The sequence below is a fragment of the Eutrema salsugineum genome, unplaced genomic scaffold (genome assembly GCF_000478725.1).
Source record: "Eutrema salsugineum unplaced genomic scaffold, Eutsalg1_0 scaffold_18, whole genome shotgun sequence".
NCBI lineage: Eukaryota > Viridiplantae > Streptophyta > Magnoliopsida > Brassicales > Brassicaceae > Eutrema > Eutrema salsugineum.
This window is the reverse complement of record NW_006256846.1, coordinates 2,034,894-2,058,510: the sequence shown is the minus strand read 5'-3', so window position 1 is coordinate 2,058,510 and position 23,617 is coordinate 2,034,894. Positions and strand designations below refer to the sequence as shown.

At 39.7% G+C, this 23,617-nt stretch overlaps 2 protein-coding genes across 2 annotated transcripts; both read left to right on the top strand.

Moving 5' to 3' along the window:
• The first annotated feature begins 9,037 nt into the window (after positions 1 to 9,037).
• On the top strand, positions 9,038 to 9,727 carry LOC18020391 (uncharacterized protein At4g02000). The gene has a single exon (XM_006403002.1). It carries the CDS (start codon positions 9,038 to 9,040, stop codon positions 9,725 to 9,727), a length of 690 nt encoding a protein of 229 aa, XP_006403065.1.
• Positions 9,728 to 14,706: 4,979 nt separating this feature from the next.
• Positions 14,707 to 15,102, top strand: LOC18020383. Its single transcript, XM_024157276.1, has one exon. It carries the CDS (start codon positions 14,707 to 14,709, stop codon positions 15,100 to 15,102), a length of 396 nt encoding a protein of 131 aa, XP_024013044.1.
• Positions 15,103 to 23,617: the final 8,515 nt, after the last annotated feature.

Below are 23,617 nucleotides of genomic sequence, written 5' to 3'. Positions count from 1 at the left end.
TGTACCAAGAGGAAGAAATCAGTTTTATGGGAGCTCAGCCATATCATAATCGATTTAGTCCAGCTTTCAACAACAACTTCAGGAACTCTGGTGTCAACTTCAACAATCTCTCATACAGAAACCAATGAGCCAAGAATCAGCCCTATCCGCAGCAGCAAAGGAGTTTTCAAAACAAGTTTCAAGGTGGAAACTATGGAGGAGGAAACTTCCAACAAAAACCAGCTTTCAATCCTCAACAAGCACAGACCAGCTCATTAGAAGCAACCCTTTCCCAGCTAAGTAACCAGGTAAAATCGCTTGAACAAATGATGATGCAGACTACTCAAGACAATGAGAAGTCATTCAGGGAAATGGGGGTGAAGATCAATTGTATTTACAATGACTTGAATGGGAAGTTCGAATCTCTTGCGACCCATGTCAAGAAGTTGGAACATCAGATAGGTCAAACTGCAGATTCAATAAAGAGACAACCATGAGTTTTACCAGGAAGAGTAGAAGATAACCCAAAGAAGTTCTGCAATGCTATGACAGCAGTTTTGGAGGAAGAACCTGTCACAGCCTCTAAGGAAAGATTGACGCCTGAACCTCTCATAAAGGACTCTGAAATCGAGCATGGGAGAAACCGAGTCATTCCGGTTAAGGTACCCAAACGCTTGCTTGACCAAAGACTCAAAAAGTCTAAGGATCTAGGGCGTTTCTCATTCACCTATTCAATCTTTGGAACTGAATTTTCATATTGTTTATGTGATTCTGGTGCTAATGTGAATGTCATGTCAAAATATGTTTCTGAGAAACTTGGTGTAGGTACGTTTGTCCCATCTCCAGTGAGGATAATCTTTGGTGATTCATCTCAAAAGAGAACAAAAAGAATGATCCAGGACTTACCACTGATCATTGGAAACAAAACAATCCCAGCCGATTTTCAAGTTTTGGAGATGGACAAAGACAAAGATAGGCCTTTGATATTTGGTCGCCCATTCTTAGCCACTGTAGGTGCTGTTATTGACCATGCAAATCGCTGTTTGGTTTTCCTAAATGTGGACAGGAAAAAGTTCTATAAGACCACACCAGACCCAGCTCCAAAACAAAAAAGACAAGAACAAGGAGAAGGTGTTGGTGGACAAGAAGAAACTAAAAGCACTTGCATCTAGGCAATTTGAGAAGATCAAGATAGTGGTGCCACCAAATATCAGCAAGAGAAGGAGAAAAATCTTGAAGGGATTGTTGAGAAGACAAAACATGTCCTCAAAGATGCAAAAATCTTTAAGAAAGGAAAGGAGATTCTGATTCAAGATGAAGGAAATCCCAAGTTCAGGCTAAGAAGGATTCCAAGGACTCTTAATTCAAGGGATCCTGTCTCTTTTTCTAAATCTTAATCCTGCCAAGAGTCTAGCTAAAGACTTTAAACAAAAACTCTTTTTTGAACCTCTATCCAACTTCATTGCCACGCAAAGAAGAATCTTTTCAGGAGAGATTGAGCGAACCTCCACTCAGCTATCTTTCCCTCGAAGAGTCAAGTCTTCCTCTAGGCTGAAATTAAAGTTTTTTTGGTAAAGCCATTGACCCAACCATCAACTACTTGGCGCAGCTTGAGAAGCCGAAGATCAAGCCAACTCCAGCAATTGACTATTCAACTCTTGAGATGCTTGGAATCAGAGAAGATGTGATATGGTATCTTGATAGGCTTGGAATGAGATCATTCATGGAGCAGAACTTTCATACCTATGAGAACCACACCAAGGAGTTCTTTGCATCAGCAACTTTGAGCTACAAGAAGAGAGCTACTCCTAGAGCTCTAGATGACACACTCTCCTTCTCTATTGGAGGTCATCCTTACTCTCTTACCATCTTAGAGATATGTGATGCTTTGAAGTTGCCTTATTGTGATGAAATTGCATTGGAGAAGGATCCAGATGAGGATCTTTGGAAGCTGATGGGTTATGGAGTTTATGACAAAGGAAGGTCCAAGGCATCATTACTCTTTCATCCTGCTGTTCGCTATGTTCATAAGATATTAGAACACACTGTGTTTTCGCAAGCCAATCAAGCGAATGTCCTTAAGCCAGAGTTGGTGACACTACAGCTACCATTCGCAGGTCACCCCAGGTTTCCTTGCTTTGCTTGTATCATTGCAAGGAACCTAGTGCAGGTTAAGCATGAGATGCTTACATCTGATTGTCAGGACTACTCACCAGCTTTTAGGAGCATCATTACTTCGCTTATGATAGCAGCAGGAGTTGATTTTTCAGCTGAGACACCTCTTAGAGAGGATTGGTTTGATCTTTCCCAGTTCTCTAGAGACAGGACTATCACTAGGGCCAAGATGGACCCAATTGAATTTCCTTACAATTTCTCCACCAGTTCCACCGAGTACAGGGTCCTTCTGCCATCGGAGTCAATGCCCCATCTCCGAGATGGTTCAGACCCAGGATGGAAACCAGAGACTAGCGACGTCCTACCATCTTTGCTACTCTTACCTCTGACCATGAAACAATTCCTAGCTGCAAAAGCTAAGAGAGAGGCAGCTGCAAACAGCAGGAGACTTCAGCCTGAACCATCTTTATCCAAAGCCAGTTCTTCTCAGATCAGAGCATCCACTAGGAGTGATGCAGACTTTGCAGCTTTGAAGAAGAAGCTTGACCAGCAAGAGAAGATCAATAGGCGCATGAAGAGACTACTGAAGAACCGCCGGTTTGATGATGACTCCTCATCTACAGAGACAGATGACAGCTATGAGACATAGGCGCCTATCCATCACCACATCATACCCACGGTTCTATCACCATTTTCTTTTTCTTTCATTTTAGACTCTTTTGCTTTTATTTCACCATCTTCTCACCAACTTTTTCACACTGGGAACAGTGTGATTTAAGTCTGGGGGAGGATGTCTATCCGTACTAATCTATTTCTCTTTGTTTCTTATCTTTTTCTGTGATATTTAAATTTTTCTATGCTTATTAAAAGACCTTGAGTATTTTCAGGAATGTTTGACACAAAACTATGATGAGTTAGACCCACGTGCTTTTAGACTTTACATGCTAGTTTCTTTTGTGGTTAGTACTAGACTAGGCGGTAGCTAGAGTACTTGAACTACGAACTCCCACCAGAGGATTTCTATTCATGGAGACTCTTTCTGACATGATAGACTAGCTCATTTCACTTGAACATATTCTTGACATCTAATTTTCTCATCTTTGGTTTTAGCAGACATCATGATATACATTTAGGACATCTTTATATCGTTATTACCACTCTTTGTTATCCTAGATGGCCAGTTCATCTTTAGCTGGTACCGCACCCTTTACCCAACACCTTTATGTTTAAACCTCATGCATTCTCTCTTTAGTTTATATCGACAGATATGTGCAAAAACGCCGGAGAGAGAGGAGCAACATGGTTTTCAGTCTCTCAAAAAGAAGACTGAAAGAATTTGGGAAAGTGGAGCATCAAGAATCTATCAAAGCTCAATGGTGCCTCAAAAAGCTTGAATTTAAAGGTAAATTTCGTGCTTCCTAAGACTCTACATCCAAAGGCGGTTTCCCCTTTCAAAAAAAAACAGAAAAAGAAAAAAGAATGAAAGGAAAAGAAACTAAAGGCCTAAAGAGTCTAGGATAGCCGAAATTATTTAAAGACAAGGCTGCAAGTATTCAATTGTGAGCATTGGTTTTAAAACTTGGACAAGAATCTAAGTCTGGGGGAGTTAGGGGAGAACCTGAAGAAGGGAGATCAAGAATCTTAAAACAAGAAGAATGTGACTCGAAACTGTGGATATCAACAACTCCACCCTCTCTTGCTGTTTTGCATAATGTCTTGTCTCTCCAGAAAAAAGGTAACCCTAAACACTAAAAGCCTCACCTTCTAAACAGCCATTTTGAATACCTAGCCTTGATTGCCTTGCTAAACTCCTTTTGATGAGAACCACTGGAACCTATAAATGAATGTTAAGAGCTAGTTGACTGGAGGATAGGTTTAAGTGTGTAGATTTTTGCATGATGGATCAACGGACTAGTTATGCTTGTGCTTTGGTGAGAATTTTCTAGACTATCCTTGATTTGAGCATAATGACTAACTCTGGTTTAGAAACATGTTCTCTGAGATTTTGTTAGTTCCTGCGATTTTCAAACCTCTTTTCCAGGTTCAGATCTTTGGTTTTGTTTGAGGACAAACAAAGGTTTAAGTTTGGGGGAGTTGATAACACCTGATTTTGACCACTTTTATGGATCACTTTCAGTATCTTACACAGGTGTTTTTACTCAAAAGGTTTTATAAGTGTTTTCCATGTTTTGGAGTTTTAAAAGGCTTTTTAGGAAACTTGGGACTTTGGAGCGCATTTTGGAGCAAAGGTACATTTTTGGATAAATTCAGAACGTCAGAAGTTTAGCAAATAATGAAGACATTCTCACCGTCTGATCATCCCCAAATTTGGAGACATTATAGAGGAGACAACCAGCTTTCCAACACACTTGGAATCAAAGCAACGGTTAGATCTCAAGATATCATCAATGCACTGAAGGCCGATCAACACAAGTCCAGTCAAGCATAAGTGCTTTCACCCGCGGCCAGCCTTCTTCCCACCGCGGCTCTGGAGGTTCCACCCCCGGTGGACCTATGTCCGAACCTCAGGAGCCCAACTAAGGCCAAGACACTTCCTGCACCCATTTTACAAGCCCTGGACGCCCAAGACTTGGAGAAAAACTATAAATACTCATTTTTAGGTCTTTTGTAACAGAGCCTCTTTCTTCTCTTTGAGAGAGAACTCATTTGTAGTTTTAGGTTTTATTTTATGCATTTGTCGAAGCTCTCCATCGCCACTCTGTCTTCAATAAGAGAAGTTTTTCTGCAACTTTGTTTCTTTTACTTTTCTTCTTCTTAGATCTAAACCGATGATAATGTCTACCTCAGCCATGCCTGAGTAATCACCTAGTTGGGTGAAAGGGTAATCCAAAGGGACCAAATGTTCGAATGACATCTAGGTTTTTAGGAAAAATGATATTGATTTTTAACATGATTCTCCCATTCATCCAAATCTCAAAGCGGTAATTCTGGATTGATCACCCAGAATCTGATCCTAGGTTTAATCCGAGCCACGAGAGTGTTGTATCTGGGTTACCTGAACTGGATCTTATGGACGTCACCGTCGTTGGAGACGAAAGCTACCTACAGAGGATACGTAAGCAGAGATGGATTCCGATCTACAAAGCATGATCTCGTTCTGGCATGAGAGCGAGAGTTAATTGCCATGAACAAGTGATTAGATGATTAGGGTGACGAGAGTTGGCTAATCTTACATGTGTCTATCCTAGTTTCAGAGTCATAGAAAATCCTTGCCTAAATTCCTTGTGTTTTAGAACATGAACCCCAAAGATGAACCTTGAACCCAGCACCGTTTTTCATATAGTTTTCAACCGATTTTTATTTCCAGCTTTTTAATTCTCTGCATAATTAGATTTAGTGACAAACCAAAATCCCTTTTTATTAGATTAGGTTTACGATTGTTTTTAGCATCAGTTAGGAGTCCTCAACACACAGATCTCTGTGGATTTGATCCCTAAGTACTACTGCATTTGCTGTTCACTTGCAGCTTGTATAGGGTAAAACTTGTGTTGCCCACTGCACTCACATCAAAACACAATACATCTTATTCTGGAAGAACTTCGTTTATAATCTTTATCTATGTATATAGATTTGATGGGGGTTCATGAAACTATTAGAGATGTCCCACCCAGTGTTATCCATATGGAAAAACGAAGCGAAATCTGATGTTTACCATTAAAGATTCAGAATATGTATATAGTTTTCAATTTATTATAATACTCATTTTTACTATATCTAACTATTATTTATTTTACTTTTAGGGATTACATCTTCAATTGCTTTGCTTATAGTGACTTTGCTGTTGACATCAAATAACAATGTCAAGGATTCACAGGGCCCTTCGCTATTTGCGTTTTAACTGACTGGACTGTTAAGAAGAATATCAGTATGTTTAAGATTTGAACTATATCATTTTAGTAATTGATAATGATTTATAGTTACTAGCAAGTCCTCATTTGGTTAAGTAAAATATTTGTAGATGAACTGATTATCCATGAACATGAAAATACTGGCTTCTCTCGCTTTCTCATTGCTCCACCGATCGATGAAGTTTCAAAGTTCAGAAACAAGTTAGTAAGCCTTAAAATGTTCATGTTCCTATCTAATAAAAATACACAATTTTTATGTATATAAATTATCTAATGATTCATGATTTCTAGTTTGCAGGATTATAAAAAAGATTATGGATTCGTCTGCAACTCCAGGAACTGCCGCAACTCAAGATAACAATTGTTACGTAATTTCTATTTTAATTTATAAGTTTATGGTGTTATGTCTTACTTTTTTAATATTTTAAAACTTATTTATAAATTATCTTATGCTTTCTGTGACCTTAGGATTATGTCTACTTAATGTATTAATTTACAAAACCTCTTATTATTTATAATATATAATTAGATGGCCACTCTATTTCCATGTTGATAACTCATTTCTGAAATTCTGATTATTATCTGTTTTTCACTTCTGATGTAGCTTAGACTAGATAAAACTATATTAATATAGGTATTTGTACTAAATCAAATTTAAATTGTCCAACGAAGTAAATTAGATTACAGAATAGAACCTGATAATTTGCTTCCGAGATGTATAGTATCGTTGCTAACCATAACTGCTTTTGCTTTCAATTAACCGATGTCGGAGTTTATATTTGACATCTGGAATCTTCACAATTTATGAATCACGTGTAAGATTATAAAATCAAATAGAGAGTTAAATTAATCTTATTATCTTCAACTATAAACCCTGATATAAACCATTGAATGCCGAACTAAATTCATCAGACAAAATAATATATTTTATGTTAGAATCCGATTATCGAATATCATTTATTTACCTCTGATAGCTTCTGAAAACTATAATTTGAGATATCTAGAATTGCGAAAATGAAATATTCTGTAAATCGATTCTTTCTTACAACATCGAGTAAATCGTCGATGTCACCGAGGTTTTCTGTTGTTGTTATCTTCTTGCTCTTCACAGTGGGAAGTTTACCCATGTATACATATGAAGACCATTTTGTAATTTTACATTGTCTTTATGTTTTTATATCTGTTTTTATTAGTTGTATTACTTAACTAACATATAATATATTAGTATTGACATTGACTAAAATATGATATAGTAGTATATGTTGCTTACAAAATTACACTGAAATTATTTGGTAATTTTTTATTATACTAAGCATAATATATACATATATGTAAGAAGGTTGTTAATCGAAATATTTATTTTCTTTTTAATTATTTCCTAAAAGAAAAAAAATCATTAAAAAATTCAAATAAAATACAAATTCAAAACAGTTATTTTACATATATAAAGACCATATGTCATATTTAATTTGTTCACTTGATGCCACGCTGACTCTCCTTTCGTCATAAGGCGTGGAATTAGAAATTTGGTAGGGAAAAACATATAACTTAAAAATAAAGATCCCAATCAAATACTACAAAAACTTCAAATACATAAACTTCTAATTACTACATAAGACATTATACAACTTTATGATATCGGTCTAAATGATAACAATAACCCGTGCATCTTTCGAATGAAGTAAGTTTAACAAATTAATTGTTGAGTTAGTCTTCAGAATACATATTCAATAGTAAGACCTAATATATTAATATTTTCTTTAGGATTTGGAAAAAGATGAGTAAGTCGGAAAACTATGCTGGAACCAGTGGAGTTGGGAATGAATAAATGATAGCTTCTACAGAAGTATCATCGTTTGAATATTTATAAATTAAGGTAGGAACTATAAGGAGTGATGTCCTCCTTTTTATATTTTGTAATGCTTTTTTATGACTCTTTTATTCTAAGACAATACTGCTATTCGGATTTATTATAAGTTTCTATATATTATATTCTTGTTGCTAATAATTAACTATAGATGACATATTAAAATACAATCAGAAAAAACAAGAAATTTGAAAAACGAAAATCATGCTATTTTAATAATTTGCATGTTAAATATTAAGTAACCATCTGATAGTGGAATTATTTGAAATCTGTATATATATTTCAATTCACATATTAAAATAGTTATGTTTGATTTAAAGTTTTTAATATTTTTTAAGTTTACATTACTTAACTGAATGGATTACGTAGTTATCCTTAACTTAGAATTGAGTACTAATTTGTTAAGATTGATCTGATTCGATATCAAAGTATATAAAGAAAGAAGATTATTACAGAATATGACAATAAGATCTCGCTAACTATATATATATATATATATATATATATCCTTTTATAACTAATGTATCAATGGAAGATTGCATTTCTATATTTCAGAATACAACGCTTAAATACTATATATATATCTTATGAATAGGGTATCACTTATTCCATTGCAAAACAAAGAAAAGTATATGTCGTGTTGTCATTTAGTAAAACATTTAGCTTTAGATATGGAGTCATTTGACAAAGTCTCTGAGCTTCATGCTTGGATATCAGATTGGAAGATAAGGGTTAAGGTGTTGAAGAAATGGGAGATTGTTGATCAACAGGGAAATTGAAGGATTGGAATTTATTTTTATCGACGAAGAAGTAAGAATTTATCTTTATTCAAATGATCTGTTTTGCAATTACGTGTGTCACTTAATTTATATCGATTATTTTATGAAATCGTTACTTTAGAGTGTTGCAAAATACAGGGATGAATGACAAACCCTAAGTTTATTACTTATTACAATGGTGCCTTTGAAGAAGAAAAATGGAATGCTATTAAGGATTTTGTTGTTAATGATGGGGGAGTTGAGTCTACTTCACTTAAGGACCTCTGATCTCGCCGCTCCGACATTGCACCGCCGCAACACTCCATCTTCGCGCCCCTCACGATCTACACTAGCTTTGAGTTCCATCCTTACTGTATTTTGCAGTTATTTCCGTGATCTATTCATAACGTGGTGTGTCATACCTGAGTTGGCTTGCTACCCACGTTGTGATGGATCGCCGATACTCAAGAGAAGAGAAAGACAAAGGAGTTAGTGGATCTCACCGCTGGATGAGAGATCCACCTATTCGTCTCCCCGACGAAGCTAATCCCGATTTGATTGAAGCAAATAAACTAACCCTAATCGGAAGAATGCTCAACCCGACGATTCAGAAGCCTAAGAATCTGGTCGGATTCATGCCGCAGGTGTGGCGCTTGGAGGATCGGATTACTGGTAAGGATCTCGGACCTGAGAAGTTTCAGTTCAAATTCAAATCAGAAACAGACCTGCAGGCAGTCCTCAACGAAGCACTCTTCCACTTCAAACGGTGGATGTTCGTTCTGCAGCGGTGGGAGCCGGTGATTTCGGACGCCTTCCCTTCGCGTATCCCATTCTGGGTACGTATCCACGGTATTCCGTCACAATGTTGTACTGAAAATAATTTGAAAGCCATCGGAAATGTATTGGGAATCTATGATGCTTATGATATTGATGATGCCGCTGTTCGGGTCTATGTTGATGCTCTCAAACCGCTCATTCAGAAACAGTCAAGTCAGTTCCCATCTGGGGTAGAAGTCTCTGTGGTTTTTGAGTACTTGCGCTTGGAAAAGCATTGTTTTCTGTGTATGTCGTTGTCACACGAGAAGGAGAACTGTCCACAAGCTCTTAACACTCGAGACTTGAAGCTCCAAGACCCGTAGGATAAACACATCAACAATCATCAGACCCTACAGCGCCTGGAATCAGATCGGCAAAGGAAAGAGGAGAAGAAAGCTCGACCATATGTGCCTCCACCTTTGCTTAACTACAGGGCTTATCCTATCAATTCTGGTTCGGCCATCGCTGACTCGCGCATCACCAATCCTCCAGCTGTAAGAGCACCAGACCTGAGAGCTTTAAGGAACGTGTCGAGAAATCGTTCCCCACCTCGTATCCACGACGCGAGAAGAGATATCAGCCCAGCGAGAAGATCTCCAAGAGAGTATCGTCGCTCTCGCTCTCCTTGTTGGTATGACATAGGCCGTTCTCACAGGTATGAACGCAACTCCCGAAGCCCATCCTATACCAAGAAAAGGTCCCCGACTAGAGAAGTCCATCGCACCTCCCGCGATGATGGCAGATATGATCGAAATTGCTCTTATCAAGATAACTCTCGCGAAAGAGCTCGACCAAGCAACAGAGATAACTTCTGATCTCGTCTCTCTAACGATGTTCCTGATCAACGCCGCTCCGACGACTTTAATAGATTTTCACTTAATCGCGATTCTCCGAAAACCTCTAACAGAGGAATCATCTCTCTCCATTGGAATGCGGACACTCGAGACAGAGCCCTCCAAGCTCGAGTTTCTCATTCTCCTCACTCTCGAGGCAAAGAAGTCCCAGGTTCCTCAGAGGGCTCGAGACGCAAATCTGCACTTGAAAGAATAGAGGTAAACCATGACCAGGATCAGCCTCCCTCCTTTAGACGGGGTGGAACTGTTATTCCCGAGTCTTCTCCGAAAAACTGGGATGACGAGGATGATCTGTTGGGATCTCCAATCATGGTGGAGGAAACTCAACTTCAGCTGCTGGGTACTTCCAGCATTGCTCGCGATAGATTCAACAGGTATAACTCTAGTTCGGAAGCCTCTTCGGAAGCCATAATACCGGATCTGCCTCCTCTGCATGGAGAAAAAACTCCGGCTGCTCTCCGACTAGGTGATCGTGTCCTCCCAGCAAAGCAACGTCTAGGAGTTCCAAGGAAGATCAAACCAAAGAAGAAGTAGAGTACAACAACGAGTAGAGCACCTACAAAATCATCAGCAAAAACCATAGCAAAAAACCTTATGAGCTCGGCCTCCAGGAAATTGGTTCCCCTCAGCCCGCTTAAAGGAAGCATGATGAAGCGTAAAGTGGCATCAAAAAGGTTCTCACCGAAGAAAAAGGGTGGCACAGGGGCTCAAGCCAACCAACCACTATCGAAGAAATCGAAGGTGTCGTCTTCTTCTTTTGTTCCTCGTGTTGAGGATTCTCATTTGTCTCTTGTTAACTCTATTTCTAAGGTCATAATACTGGCTTGTAAGGATCCCATGGTTTCCCGAAAATCATCCGTTTCTCAATGATTACAACCGTTTGGAACTGTCAAGGGCTTAGAAACTCCTTTACAGTTCGACGCCTAGACGCACTCTCTTCCCGGATATAACGTTTCTCATGGAGACAAAAAACCACGATGAGTTTGTCTTCAGTGTATGTCAGTGGATGGGTTACAAAAACAAATTTACGGTTCCTCCGATTAGACTTAGTGGCGGGTTAGCGCTATTTTGGAAAGACGACATCGATTTAGAGATTCTTACGTTCTCTCCAAATTTTATAGATACCAAGATTAAGTACAAGGCGAAATCAGTCCATCTTACCTTTGTCTATGGTCATCCGATGAGCCAAAGACGACTAGAGGTATGGAATCAAATCTCGGATTTGGGAGCAGCTAGAAGCTCTGCGTGGCTGCTCTCTGGTGACTTCAATGAGATCCTTGACAACTCAGAGAAAAAAGGAGGCCCTAGGAGGCATGAAGGATCTTTTTATCAACTTCTGCAGCTTCGTATCGCAAAATGGATTATGGGACGTTAAACATTCTGGTAATCCATTGTCTTGGCGGGGCATGAGGTATGACCACTTTGTTAGGGCTAGATTGGATAGATCTATGTGTAATGATGCCTGGCTGGAAGACTTTCCCTCAGGAAGAGCTGAATACCTCAGATACGAAGGTGCATATCACTTACCTCTGGTGACTTTCTTGGACGATTCTAGAGTCAAGCGAAAAGGCATTTTTTGCTTTGATAATAGACTTCGCGAACGAGAGGAAATCATGGATCTGATAGGAAGAGTCTGGAATAATGGTGATCGGTTATGGCAAATATTTCTGATTGTCGACAGGAAATTATTCGTTGGACAAAGAAACAAAATTTGAACAGCGCCAAGACCATTCTGGAAACGCAAACAGAGCTTGAAGCGGCGCTCTCAAAGGATGTTCCTAATCCAGAAACCATTGGAAAGTTCACAGCCATTCTGGAAAAAGCTTATAAAGAGGAAGAACTATTTTGGAAGCAACGCAGCCGAATTCTGTGGCTCCACAGTGGTGATCGTAATAATAGCTACTTTCACGCAGTTACCCGAAATAGGAGATTTTGCAACCGTTTTACGGTGCTGGAAGACGACCATGGTGAAGCTTTCCATGAGGAGAGGGATTTCACCCGGATTATTTCGAGCTACTTCCAAAATATCTTCTTGACTCAGGCGACTGCAAACCAAGCTCTAGTGGATGAAGTCTTATCTCCGCTTGTCACAGAAGAGATGAACCGCTGTCTTACCAGGATCCCAGATGCAGAGGAGATCCATGCGGCTTTAAAGAGTATTCATCCAAGCAAAGCCCCGGGTCCTGACGGGTTTTCTGCTGGTTTCTTCCATATTTTTTGGCCCATTATTGGACAAGATCTTGTGAAAGAAATCCAGGGATTCTTCTCCACAGGCCACTTCCCAGCTCGCCAGAACGAGACTCATGTCAGACTAATCCCTAAGATTTCGGGACCCAAGAAAGTAGCAGATTATTGTCCAGTTGCGCTATGCAACGTCTACTATAAGATTGTAGCAAAAACCCTCACGAAATGACTGCAATCGATTCTTCCTCTTCTGATTACGGAACCCAATCAGCCTTTGTGCCAGGGCGTGCCATCTCAGACAACGTCTTGATCACTCACGAGACTCTGCATTACCTGTACACCTCTGCAGCTAACAAAACGTTGTTTCATGGCCGTGAAAACATATATGAGTAAGGCATATGATAGGATAGAGTGGGACTTCCTGCGAGCTGTCCTCTCCAGACTAGGTTTCCATGATAAATGGATATCATGGATCATGGAATGTGTCACAACAGTCTCATACTCCTTCCTCATTAATGGAGGCCCTCAGGACTCAGTTCTACCATCACGTGGTCTTCGGCAGGGGGATCCCCTCTCCTCGTATCTCTTTATCCTCTGTACTGAGGTGCTGGCAGGATTGAGCCATCAGGGCCAGGAGGATGGGTCCCTTGAAGGAATCAGAGTATCGAGAAACAGACCCCCGATAAACCATCTTCTGTTTGGGATGACACTATGTTCTTCTACAAATCAGATCGAAATAGCTGCAACAACCTGGTATATATTCTGAAGAAATATGAAGCAGCGTCTGGACAAAGCATCAGATTTGGCAAATCTTTGGTCTTTTCTCTGCAAAAACACTGCGATTTCAGCGTATTGAAGCTCGACGCACGCTCAATATCCACAACGAAGGAGGGCAGGAAAGTACCTTGGCTTGCCTGAAAATTTTGGGAGAAAAAAGAAAGATATCTTTGCAGGTATTGTGGATAAAATCCGACAGAGATCACATAGCTGGACGTCGAGATTCCTTTCAGTGGCAGGAAAACATGTCTTGTTAAAGTCAGTACTCTCAGCTATGCCCTCATACACTATGTCGTGTTTTAAACTCCCAAAGTCGCTTTGCAAGAAAATCCAATATGTACTTACGAGATTTTGGTGGGATGATAAAGCAGACATAAGAAAGATGGCTTGGGTCTCCTGGACCAGATTAACAGCCCCAAAGAATGCAGGAGGATTGGGTTTTCGAGATATCGAAAATTTCAATGACTCCTTGCTGACTAAACTGGGCGCACGACTGATTTCCCATCCCCATACCCTCTTTGCTAGGGTCCTCCTTGGAAAATACTGCTCCAACAAACCGTTCATGGATTGCACCATCACGTCGAACCCTTCTCATGGCTGGCGGGGCATTATGGCTGGCAGAGATGTTCTTCGTAAAAGGATGAGCTGGCTGATTGGCGATGGTGAATCCATTAACATTTGGACTGACCCCTGGCTCAGTTTAGAAATGCCACTCTGCCCTTTTGCCCCCGCTGGCTTACAAGGACTTGCGGGTCTCAGACCTCTTAGACAACGAGCACCGAACATGGAACTGGGAACTTATCCGAGAGCTTCTTCCCCAGTATGAGCATCTCATCCGCCTCATCCCCCTTAGCTCTTCCCCCCTGAGTGATAAATTGGTGTGGCTCCCGCAGAAAAATGGCAAATATACCGTTAGATCAGGCTAAGGTATGTCAATGGTGGAAGCGATCCTGGAGCGAATGAGGGACTTCAACTGAAAAAAGAACATTTGGAACCTTCACACGGCGCCCAAAGTAAAGCAGTTTTTGTGGCGATCAGCGGTGGAGGTGCTCCCAGTAGGAGTTCAACTAGTCAGACGAGGGATTGAAGTTGACCATGGATGCAAGATTTGCGGTAATCCCGAGACTATCACTCACGTCTTACGAGATTGTGAGTTCGCGCGTCAGATCTGGAATTTAGCCCCGCTCAGATCCCCTCCCAGTGGGAACTCGGCTCTGGTGCTTGATTTCCTTGCCCAACTGCCTTCCCTGGTGAGTTTCCCCCCAGTAGGTATCGCTGCGACATCTCTTCCTGTCTGGATTTGCTGGAACTTATGGACAGCATGGAATAATCGCATCTTTGCGGAGAGGAATTTCACGGAACAATAAGTCATCTCAAAAGCCATCCTTGAGGCAAAAGCTTGGCAGGAAGCTCAACTCTCCCTCCCGAAACCGTCAACCCCTCACCAGCCGATCACGTCTCTCCCACCGCCTCTAAGAAATTGATGCATGGTAGATGCCGCCTGGCATCTGGAATCGAAGAACTGTGGTATGGGAATTATCTTTATGGCTAATATGGAGGAGCCTGAGCGGCGATCCTCTCATTCCCGCCGTCTTGTCACCTCTGCACCGGCTGTAGAAGCGTGGGCAATTTGGGAGTCTCTGATCATCAGTGTGGACCATGGTTTCGGCGAAATACAAGTGTTGTCTGACTCCCAAGTGCTGGTTAATCTCCTGAACTCTCAGGAGACGCACACGGATATTCATGCAATTGTTACCGATATTCGCCTCTTGGCTTTATCTTTCTCTGTAATATCTTTCAGTTATGTCCCTCGATCGCTTGTTTCCGAGGCCGACATGCTTGTGAAAGAAGCTTTGCAAACTTTGATGTACTTGCACGATTGATTGAATGAAATAGCAGTTCGACCAAAAAAAAAAGAACTATTTTACTACCTTTCTTATACTATTTTATAAATGATGTTGTATGAGAGTCCAGAAGATATTGGTTAGGATGATTTAGACATTTGTTTTCATTCATCATTATGAATATAATGTATACATAAATTAACATACTTAATTGGTGAAGTAGAATATGTTGGAAGACTTATTCGGATCAAAGAATATTCAGATTATGGTGAAACAAAGAGATTTAATAGCCGAATTAAATTCTCTATCAGAGATACCAAGTAAGTAGCATTTACGTAGTAATTGATGTTGATAATAAAATAACTGCTAATTTTTAAATATTTGTAAATCACATGAATGTTGATTTAAGTTGTGTTGCCTATGGAGACATAGCTGATGAGTTTCAAAGTTAGTGGTGGGCTGCAGGTAGTTTTGAGATTATATGTGTTCTAACAGATTGGCGTGCTGTTTGGTAGAGATAACCTGAAACACTCCTCTAAGAGATTATTTATTCTCTCATCTCATCATTTATTCTAGCGTATCCCTCGCGGGTCCCTCACTTTTTAATGAGCTTGGAAATCTCCAATTTGTCCTTGTAATTTTGGCAGAAGTAAATTATAAGAAAAAATTGAAAAATCGGCCAATCATAAATAAGCAGAGATAAACCAATCAAGAGCGGCGAAACAAAAATTCGTCCAATGAGATATAAGCATGAGTAGCCAATTAGAAGCGAGCTTCTCAAATTTTAACCAATCAGGAGCGTGTCAACATTTTTAGGCGCCAAAAATTTAGCCAATCAGAACAGACTTTGTCTTTTTGTCGGGGACCGGGTTGAAAGAGAAACCATTTTTGACCAGCTCGCTCGCTTCACCCCAGCGATCGCTAGAGAACGAATTCTCAGAACTCGAATCCTTCTTGACATTTTGTTGCACTCATCCCTCATTGAATCTTAATCGAGGTAATTGACATTTTGTTGGATATTCTTTTTCATTTCGTTATTGGAAAGTCGTTGCCCTAGAACCACGATTGGGACTAAATTCGAGTATTGAACAGGCAATGGTATAATATTGAAATTTTAATTGGTTGCTAATCGACTGGGTATGTATTGGATTGGGGTTTTAGATGCTGTAATTGGTTGCTAATCGACTGGGTATGTATTAGATTAGATTTTCTCCACGAGTTGACAATTAGATCTAATTAAATGAGAGAGATAGAGTAACAATGGGTATTACCTGTGTATTTCTGGAAACAATTGGAAACATTTCTTATGTGGTTGAGTATGGTCTATGTGTTATTTTTTCAGGTGATAATGATAACGAACATATTTTTTGATTACGGGGGATATTATTCAACTTCGGAGGATAAATGGATTTCAGCCCCAGCGTCCATGTATGGTATAATGTTTAAGTCATCAAGTTTGGAGGAGATTACTTATTCTGATTTAGTAGAAAAGATATGCACGAAGGTTGGGATTGTTGAATCTTCGAGTAAGTTGATACTGAGTTACATTCCGGTACTAGTGCAAACTCAGAAACAGTTTTATATTTCGAAGGATGACGACCTAGCCGTGTTCCTGACCTCACTGGATAAAGAGGGACGCATAAGTATTATTAATGTAGAGGTCATCAAAGGTGTTGAAGTTGGAGAGAGATTTTCCAGAGTTGAGAGGGTAAGTTCAGTTGGTATAAATTATGGGGGGTTGCGTTTAGGTAATGGTGGATCAAATAATGGTGTACTTGCTATTTAGGCAACTGTTCAGCAGGACAACAACATCACGAGAATATCCCATTGATAGAGGAAGCTGACGGTGATGAGGGAAAAGATGGTGATGATGTTACACGTGATGGAGAAGATGGTGGTGATGTTACACATGACAATGGAAAAGATGGTGATGATGTTTCCCGTGAAAATGCTGATGTAGTAGATGATGATGCTAAAGCCAAGTTTGATAACGAAGAGGAGGAATACAGAGGGTTTGATTTTGATTATGGTCCCCTTCCTGAAGTTGTAGAAACACAACATTTTGTATGGGAAGATGGTATGAATCTGAGAGTGGGGCAACAATTTGCATGTAAACAAGATTTGATAGATTTAGTGTATAGAGCTTCACATCAATATTATTTTGGTCTGGCTATAAAGAATTCAGATAAGAGGCGATATGTCATGAAATGCGGTGAAACAGGTTGTAATTGATATTTACGAGCTTGGAAGGATGCGAAAACACCCTGTTTTTCTATAACAGTATACCGGAAGATGCATACTTGTTTTCGGGCCAGTGCGAGTACAAACAGCAAACAAAGGAAAAGAACACCAGGATTAGTTGCATCTGTTGTTAAGGAGTTGTATCCAGGACGATTAGATACACCAACTCCTCACGCTGTCATGATTTTGGTTAAACAAAACGCTTCTGTGAGTGTGTCATACTCCACCGCATGGAGAGGAGTACAGCAAGCTAAATCTCTGGTTCGTGGTTATCTTGCAGACAGCTACAGAGATCTGTACTCGTATTTGTACATGCTACAGAAGGTGAATCCAGGAACAAAACACAAGGTGTTACTGGACGAACAAGGAAGATTCAAGTACTTATTTGTCGCTTGGGGAGCTTGCGTTGAGGGGTTTGTAGCTATGAGAAAAGTGGTAGTTGTTGATGCAATTTTTTTGAAAGCCGGAATGGGTTGTCAGCTAGTCTTAGCTGCTTGTCAGGATGGTAATCGTTACCATTATCCGATTGCTTTTGGAGTTATTGATTCAGAAAAAATGACAGTTAGGAGTGGTATTTCAGGCAGTTAAAAACGGTTATACCCAATAATCCTGAGTTGGTTATTGTGTCGGACAGAAATTTAGGCCTTATTAACGCAGTAGCTGAGGTGTACACGGAAGCTAAACATGTGTATTGCACCTGGCATCTTTCACAGAATGTGAAAATGCAAGTTTCAAGAGATAGAGAAATAGTTGCAGATACATTCATGGAGTGCGCAAGGCAGTATACAGAGGCCGAGTTTCTTGATCATTATTCGAGAATGGCATTAAAGTATCCTGCTGTGACCGATTATCTAGAAAGGCGTGTAGAAGTATCGAAATGGGCCAAGTGCTATTTTCCAGCAGAGAGGTACAATCTAGATACTAGTAATGTTGTGGAGTCCTTGAATAGTGTGTTTAAAGATGCAAGGAAGCTGCCATTATTACCTATGATAGATGCGAATGTTGAAAAGTTGTGTGAATGGTTTAACAAGCATAGGAACGAGGCTGCTTCAACGCCACCAGGACGCAAACTGGTTGCCTTTGTGGAAAATATTTTTCACAGTAGATGAGCTGAATCTAAGAAGCTAGGTGTCTCAAGTTAAACATGATTTAGATTGAATACAGCGTGCTTGGATTAGATGGGATTAACTACACGGTGAGCTTGAAAAATAAAACTTGCTCGTGCAAGCTTTTTGATATAGACAAGTATCCATGTGTCCATGCATTAGCCGCATTAGAAGCTTACATAAAGCGGCCAGACAGAGAAGTGGATATAAACGTGGAGGACTTGTGTTCGATGTATTATTTAACCGAGCAGTGGGCTTATGCTTATAACAGAACCATCTATCCTGTTCCACATAAGTCACAGTGGGTTGTCCCCGATGATGTTAAGCAATTGAGCGCTTTGCCCCCGGTTTACAAGCCAAAAAGGGGGGCAAAACAGCAGAAAAGGCATCTATCCGTTGGAGAGCATCGACCGAAGTCGAAGAGGACGAAGACGAGTAATAAGCATCGGCCGGAATCTTACAAACTTTATAGCTATTTTACTGGAGGTGAAAACGCTGGAAGTGAAAACGCTGGAGGTGAAAATACTGGAAGTGAAAATGCTGGAGGAGGTGTCTCGGGTGATAACGTGGTTTAGTTTGGAAAATGGAGAGATATGTTGGGATTGTATTACTCGGAAATACTTAGTACAACCATCTTTGGATTTAGGTTTTATGTTGTAATTGCATTACTCGAAAATACTTAGTACAACCATATTCATATTTGGATTTAGGGTTTATGTTGTGGTTGTATTACTCGGAAATACTTGATGCGGTCAATATCTTCAAACGATGTCTGGTTTGAGTTAATGCGGTCAATATCTTCAAACGACGTATCGTTTCCCCCAAACGTGATAAAGTGGATTGTTATTTAACGTGGACCCAAAGAGTTTCTGAAACACAATCTCATTCATATACAATGGCTAGGCAAAGCGGGTTCCATAGAGATGAAAAACGAAATACTAAAGAAGGTAGTCAGTTCTAGCACTCGCGATTATTGTAGGGCTTTAGTGGCAAGTAGGGATTTATACCAGATCTCCAAGGATCCAATCTTCCTTTGGACCGTGGATTTGCTAAGCGTGCCCACACCTTGGTTCTTTGATATGGCATGGATGAGAATGTTCAAGGACAGATGTTTGGCAGAAGGTAATCCTACGGCTCTATTTGAAAGAGGTCTTTCAATTTTTTTCTATGACCATGATATAGAGGCAGGGATGGCAATGCTTAAGGCGTCATCGGAAGCGGGATTCTCGTTGGAAAAATATTGCCACCAAATGCTTGTCCTCATCATCTCCGGATGCGACGTGAGCTTAACATCTGCCCCAGATTTTACACGGGCGGAATCAGAAGAAATGCGGTTACGAATTCAAAGAGCAAGCCCTAGAGGACCCCCATATGTCACTCCAGCACAGTTTGGAGAGAGGATTACATTGGTGGTGGACAAAATAAATAACTTGCATTGTGGAAGTGGAGACATTCACCCAGTTATAATAATGATGGGATATGCAGACGTGCCCCCCGATTGGTGCGATTCTTGCCTCTGGATAATGGAGGCGGCAAAATTCCAGTGGGATATTAGAAATCGCTTCGTGAAAGAGTGGCCAACTTGATCCATCAGAGTGAAATTTTGTTTTTGTTTTATTTAAGAATTACTCGTATAACTTTGTAAAAACAAATTAAAAGGGAGATAAAGAAGAAAAAACTACGTGGATGATGAGTAACTAGAATTATTAGTACAACGACGTTAAACAAATAATTGTTGTTCTGTCATTTGTTGATGAGTATAACTACGCTCTAATTATACTCATTTGTTGTTCTGTCGACCACAAATAATTGTGAACTGGGGTGGAGAAGCAAGAGCGAAAAAGTTGTGAAACAGAAAAGTGAAAGTAGTACTTTTAGGTCAGAGAATGTCGTGTAAAAGTTAAAAACACGATGGAATGTTCGTCGGAAGAAGAGAAAGGTGATCATGTGTCAGATAGAATATTATTATAATAATAGAAAATAAGATTAAAAGAGACCCGTTTCCAGGTGACGTCGTTTTGAAGAAGTTAACCAACCCTTAACCACCAATAGACCAATTTAAACCGATTTCATAATTTGGAGATTGCAAAATACGACCACGATAAGAATCAGTATTTTTAAAAATGGTCGTTTTCATGCTAACACTAACATGACAAGTAAAGAGTGTTTTAAGCTATTAAGAATAATGAAAAAATAATACGAATCTCACCACAACCCGACACTTAAGGCAATCTCCTTCTATAGTGACATTGTCAAGCTTAGTCCATCAATGATGGAAAGAATACGTATCATACTTTTCCTCGAATTTTGTTTGATGAACAAGTTGATTATTTGCTGTTATAACCAATTATGAAACGTATTACCGGAATATATTCATGACATTTCAGTATTACTGCGAATACGGTATATCCACCAAAAGTAACACTATGTGGACGATGTGTATAACTGGAAAACAAAGCACAACTACATTTAAAATTCCCAGTTGCAATAAACGAGACATGTGTTTTCATTTGAACATGTGTCTTATTGGGTAACAAATAGACCCCACTACAATTATTTATTATTTCCCGGGTTTATCCACGAAACTCAAATTTGTTTTCCCCGCCCCAAAACCTCAAACATTTCCAATTTTGAGTTTTCCCCCCAAAACAGACATTTCCAAATTTGAGTTTCCCCCCAAACATCAAAATTCATTAAAATATCTTGGTTTACGCACAAATCACAACCAAAACACAAAACACTCACTTGTTTGCAAAACAACATTTTGTTGCAAGAATGCCAAGTCTCGGCTCGTCGTCCGACTCGGACATTTCAAGCGGGAGCCCTCAACCCGAATTGTACGAAGATTCTCGAATTTCGCGATTCTGTTATTGTCATCGTAAACTAATCATCAAAACTTCCCACACCGTTTTGGATCCGGGAAGAAGATTTTTCGCTTGCAATAAGGAATACGTAAGTTCAGCTGTTGATTGCTTTTAATTTCGTACCAAAAATATTTATACGGTTTGTGTCTGGTAGAATCCCGGATGTCATCTCTTCAAGTGGTGTGATGAGGCGATGCTAGAAGAGATTGCAGATGTTCGGCATGATTTGACCGAGATGCAGGGCCGGAGTGGTTGGACTAGAACCATGAACCGGATTTACTCGACGGAAATTTCCCAGCTACAGGAATCGGTAAACAACCTGAAGGAGGAAATAGTTGAGGCAAGGAGGTCTCAGGCTCTCCTTTATGAGATGGTTTGTGACTTGGTTTTGATGGAAATGGATAGGGAACTGGAACAGACGCGACGAACTAAGATATTTAAGGAAGTTAAGGACATGGTTGTTCTATCTGTTCTTGTTGTGGCCTCTGTTTCTTTAACTATCTACCTGTTCAAGTAGTTACGATTCATGGTTGTACTCAAGACTTACTCAATTTTCCAAAAGCATGTGGTTACACCAAGTGATACATATTTTTGATTTTCGGGATTACATGATGATACCGAGTATTACGTATTTTCGATTATCCGATAACATGTGGTTACACCAAGTAATACCGAGTATTACAAATTCTCAATTATCCCAAAAACATGTGGTTACACCAAGTAATACCGAGTATTACGTATTTTCGATTATCTGATAACATGTGGTTACACCAAGTAATATCGAGTATTACAAATTCTCAAATATCCCAAAAACATGTGGTTACACCAAGTAATACCGAGTATTACAAATTCTTAATTATCCCAAAAACATGTGGTTACACCAAGTGATACCGAGTATTACAAATTTTCAATTATCCCAAAAACATGTGGTTACACCAAGTGATACCGAGTATTACAAATTTTCAATTATCCCAAAAACATGTGGTTACACCAAATGATACCGAGTATTACAAATTTTCAATTATACAGAGTATTAGGATTTTCTTATTAGGGATTCCTTATGTATCGACTGAGATAATATAGTGGATAGAATAACACAAGGAATTTTACTAATAATTTTTCTGTTAATAAATATATTACATTCATAATTTTTAAATAATAAATATTTTATAACAAAATATATTTAAACATAAAATTCATTATTTTACTGTGAAAAACACCATGAATTAATTATTAATGGGAATTAATTCATGGCGTGTTGCTCGGTCATCAGGCGGGCCTCCTTCTTGAACCGTTCCGGTTCCAAGACGCACATGCGTGCGATGTCTGCGAGGTAGTTGTCCTCTTCCTCGACCTTAGGGTGAAGCAGCATGTCATGGAGCGCTTGGAGGAATTCCTTGACCGTCGTTCCAACCTTCCACGTAGCGGTGATGAGTATCGGATGGAAGACGCGGGGTTGGTCGATGTTGGGGTGCAGAATCGGCATCTTCCACAACACCATTGGTGGCTTGAAGGGGTAATCCGGTGGGAAACGGATGGAGATGAAGAAGATGCCCCTTCGTATGGACTACTAGGGGGGGCCAACAACGTTGCTTGCCATTCGTAAATGTCTTCCGCCACGGGACCTGCATTGAACCCACTCGCCGGAAACCGCACCAACTCCCTCAGATGAGTCATGATCCACACCTTAGGGGCCATTTTGAAGTGATAAAGAGAGAAACAATATCACTAAATAGAGAGAAGAGGATTTAGAAGATAGATATGAGTAAGAAAGAGAGCGAGTTATATTTATGGAAAGAAAAAGGGAAAACCCTAGGGTGCGACTCATATAATAAATACCCTTCATAACCGTTTAGCATTATCGTGCGGAGCAGTTAAAAGTCACATCTCCTTTCTCTCCCCTAATAAACCGGAAAATATTTATTTACTTAATATAAAAATCAAATAAAGTGTTGGTAGTTGTACCAGTCTTACGGCAGTTAATGAAAGCATTAACAGCCGTAAGACTGGTACAACTAGATCAATAAACGCGTGCCGTTCCCTCTTTCCTTGTTTTCCGTCCATGCAACGCGTCTATACAATAAATAAATCCTCTCACGTGAGTAAATGCTGAGTAGACAAATATCATCCAGAAACATTGTCTATACACTAAACATATTAGTAGTCTTCCCCATAAAACTAGAAATTCGAAAAAACTGAATAGTATTGCCCACTCTATAAAAAGACACTTGAGATATTGTAGTTCTAGAATTCTTCAAGTCGTCAACAAAATGGAGAAATCAGATGGAAAAAAATATGATGAGAATGGTCTGCTGATCATCAACCCACCACCTTTGAACATGA

Excerpts from the sequence above, each read along its gene's own strand:
- LOC18020391 (XM_006403002.1), top strand. The coding sequence starts at position 9,038 with ATGGATCGCCGATACTCAAGAGAAGAGAAAGACAAAGGAGTTAGTGGA.
- LOC18020383 (XM_024157276.1), top strand. The coding sequence starts at position 14,707 with ATGGTAGATGCCGCCTGGCATCTGGAATCGAAGAACTGTGGTATGGGA.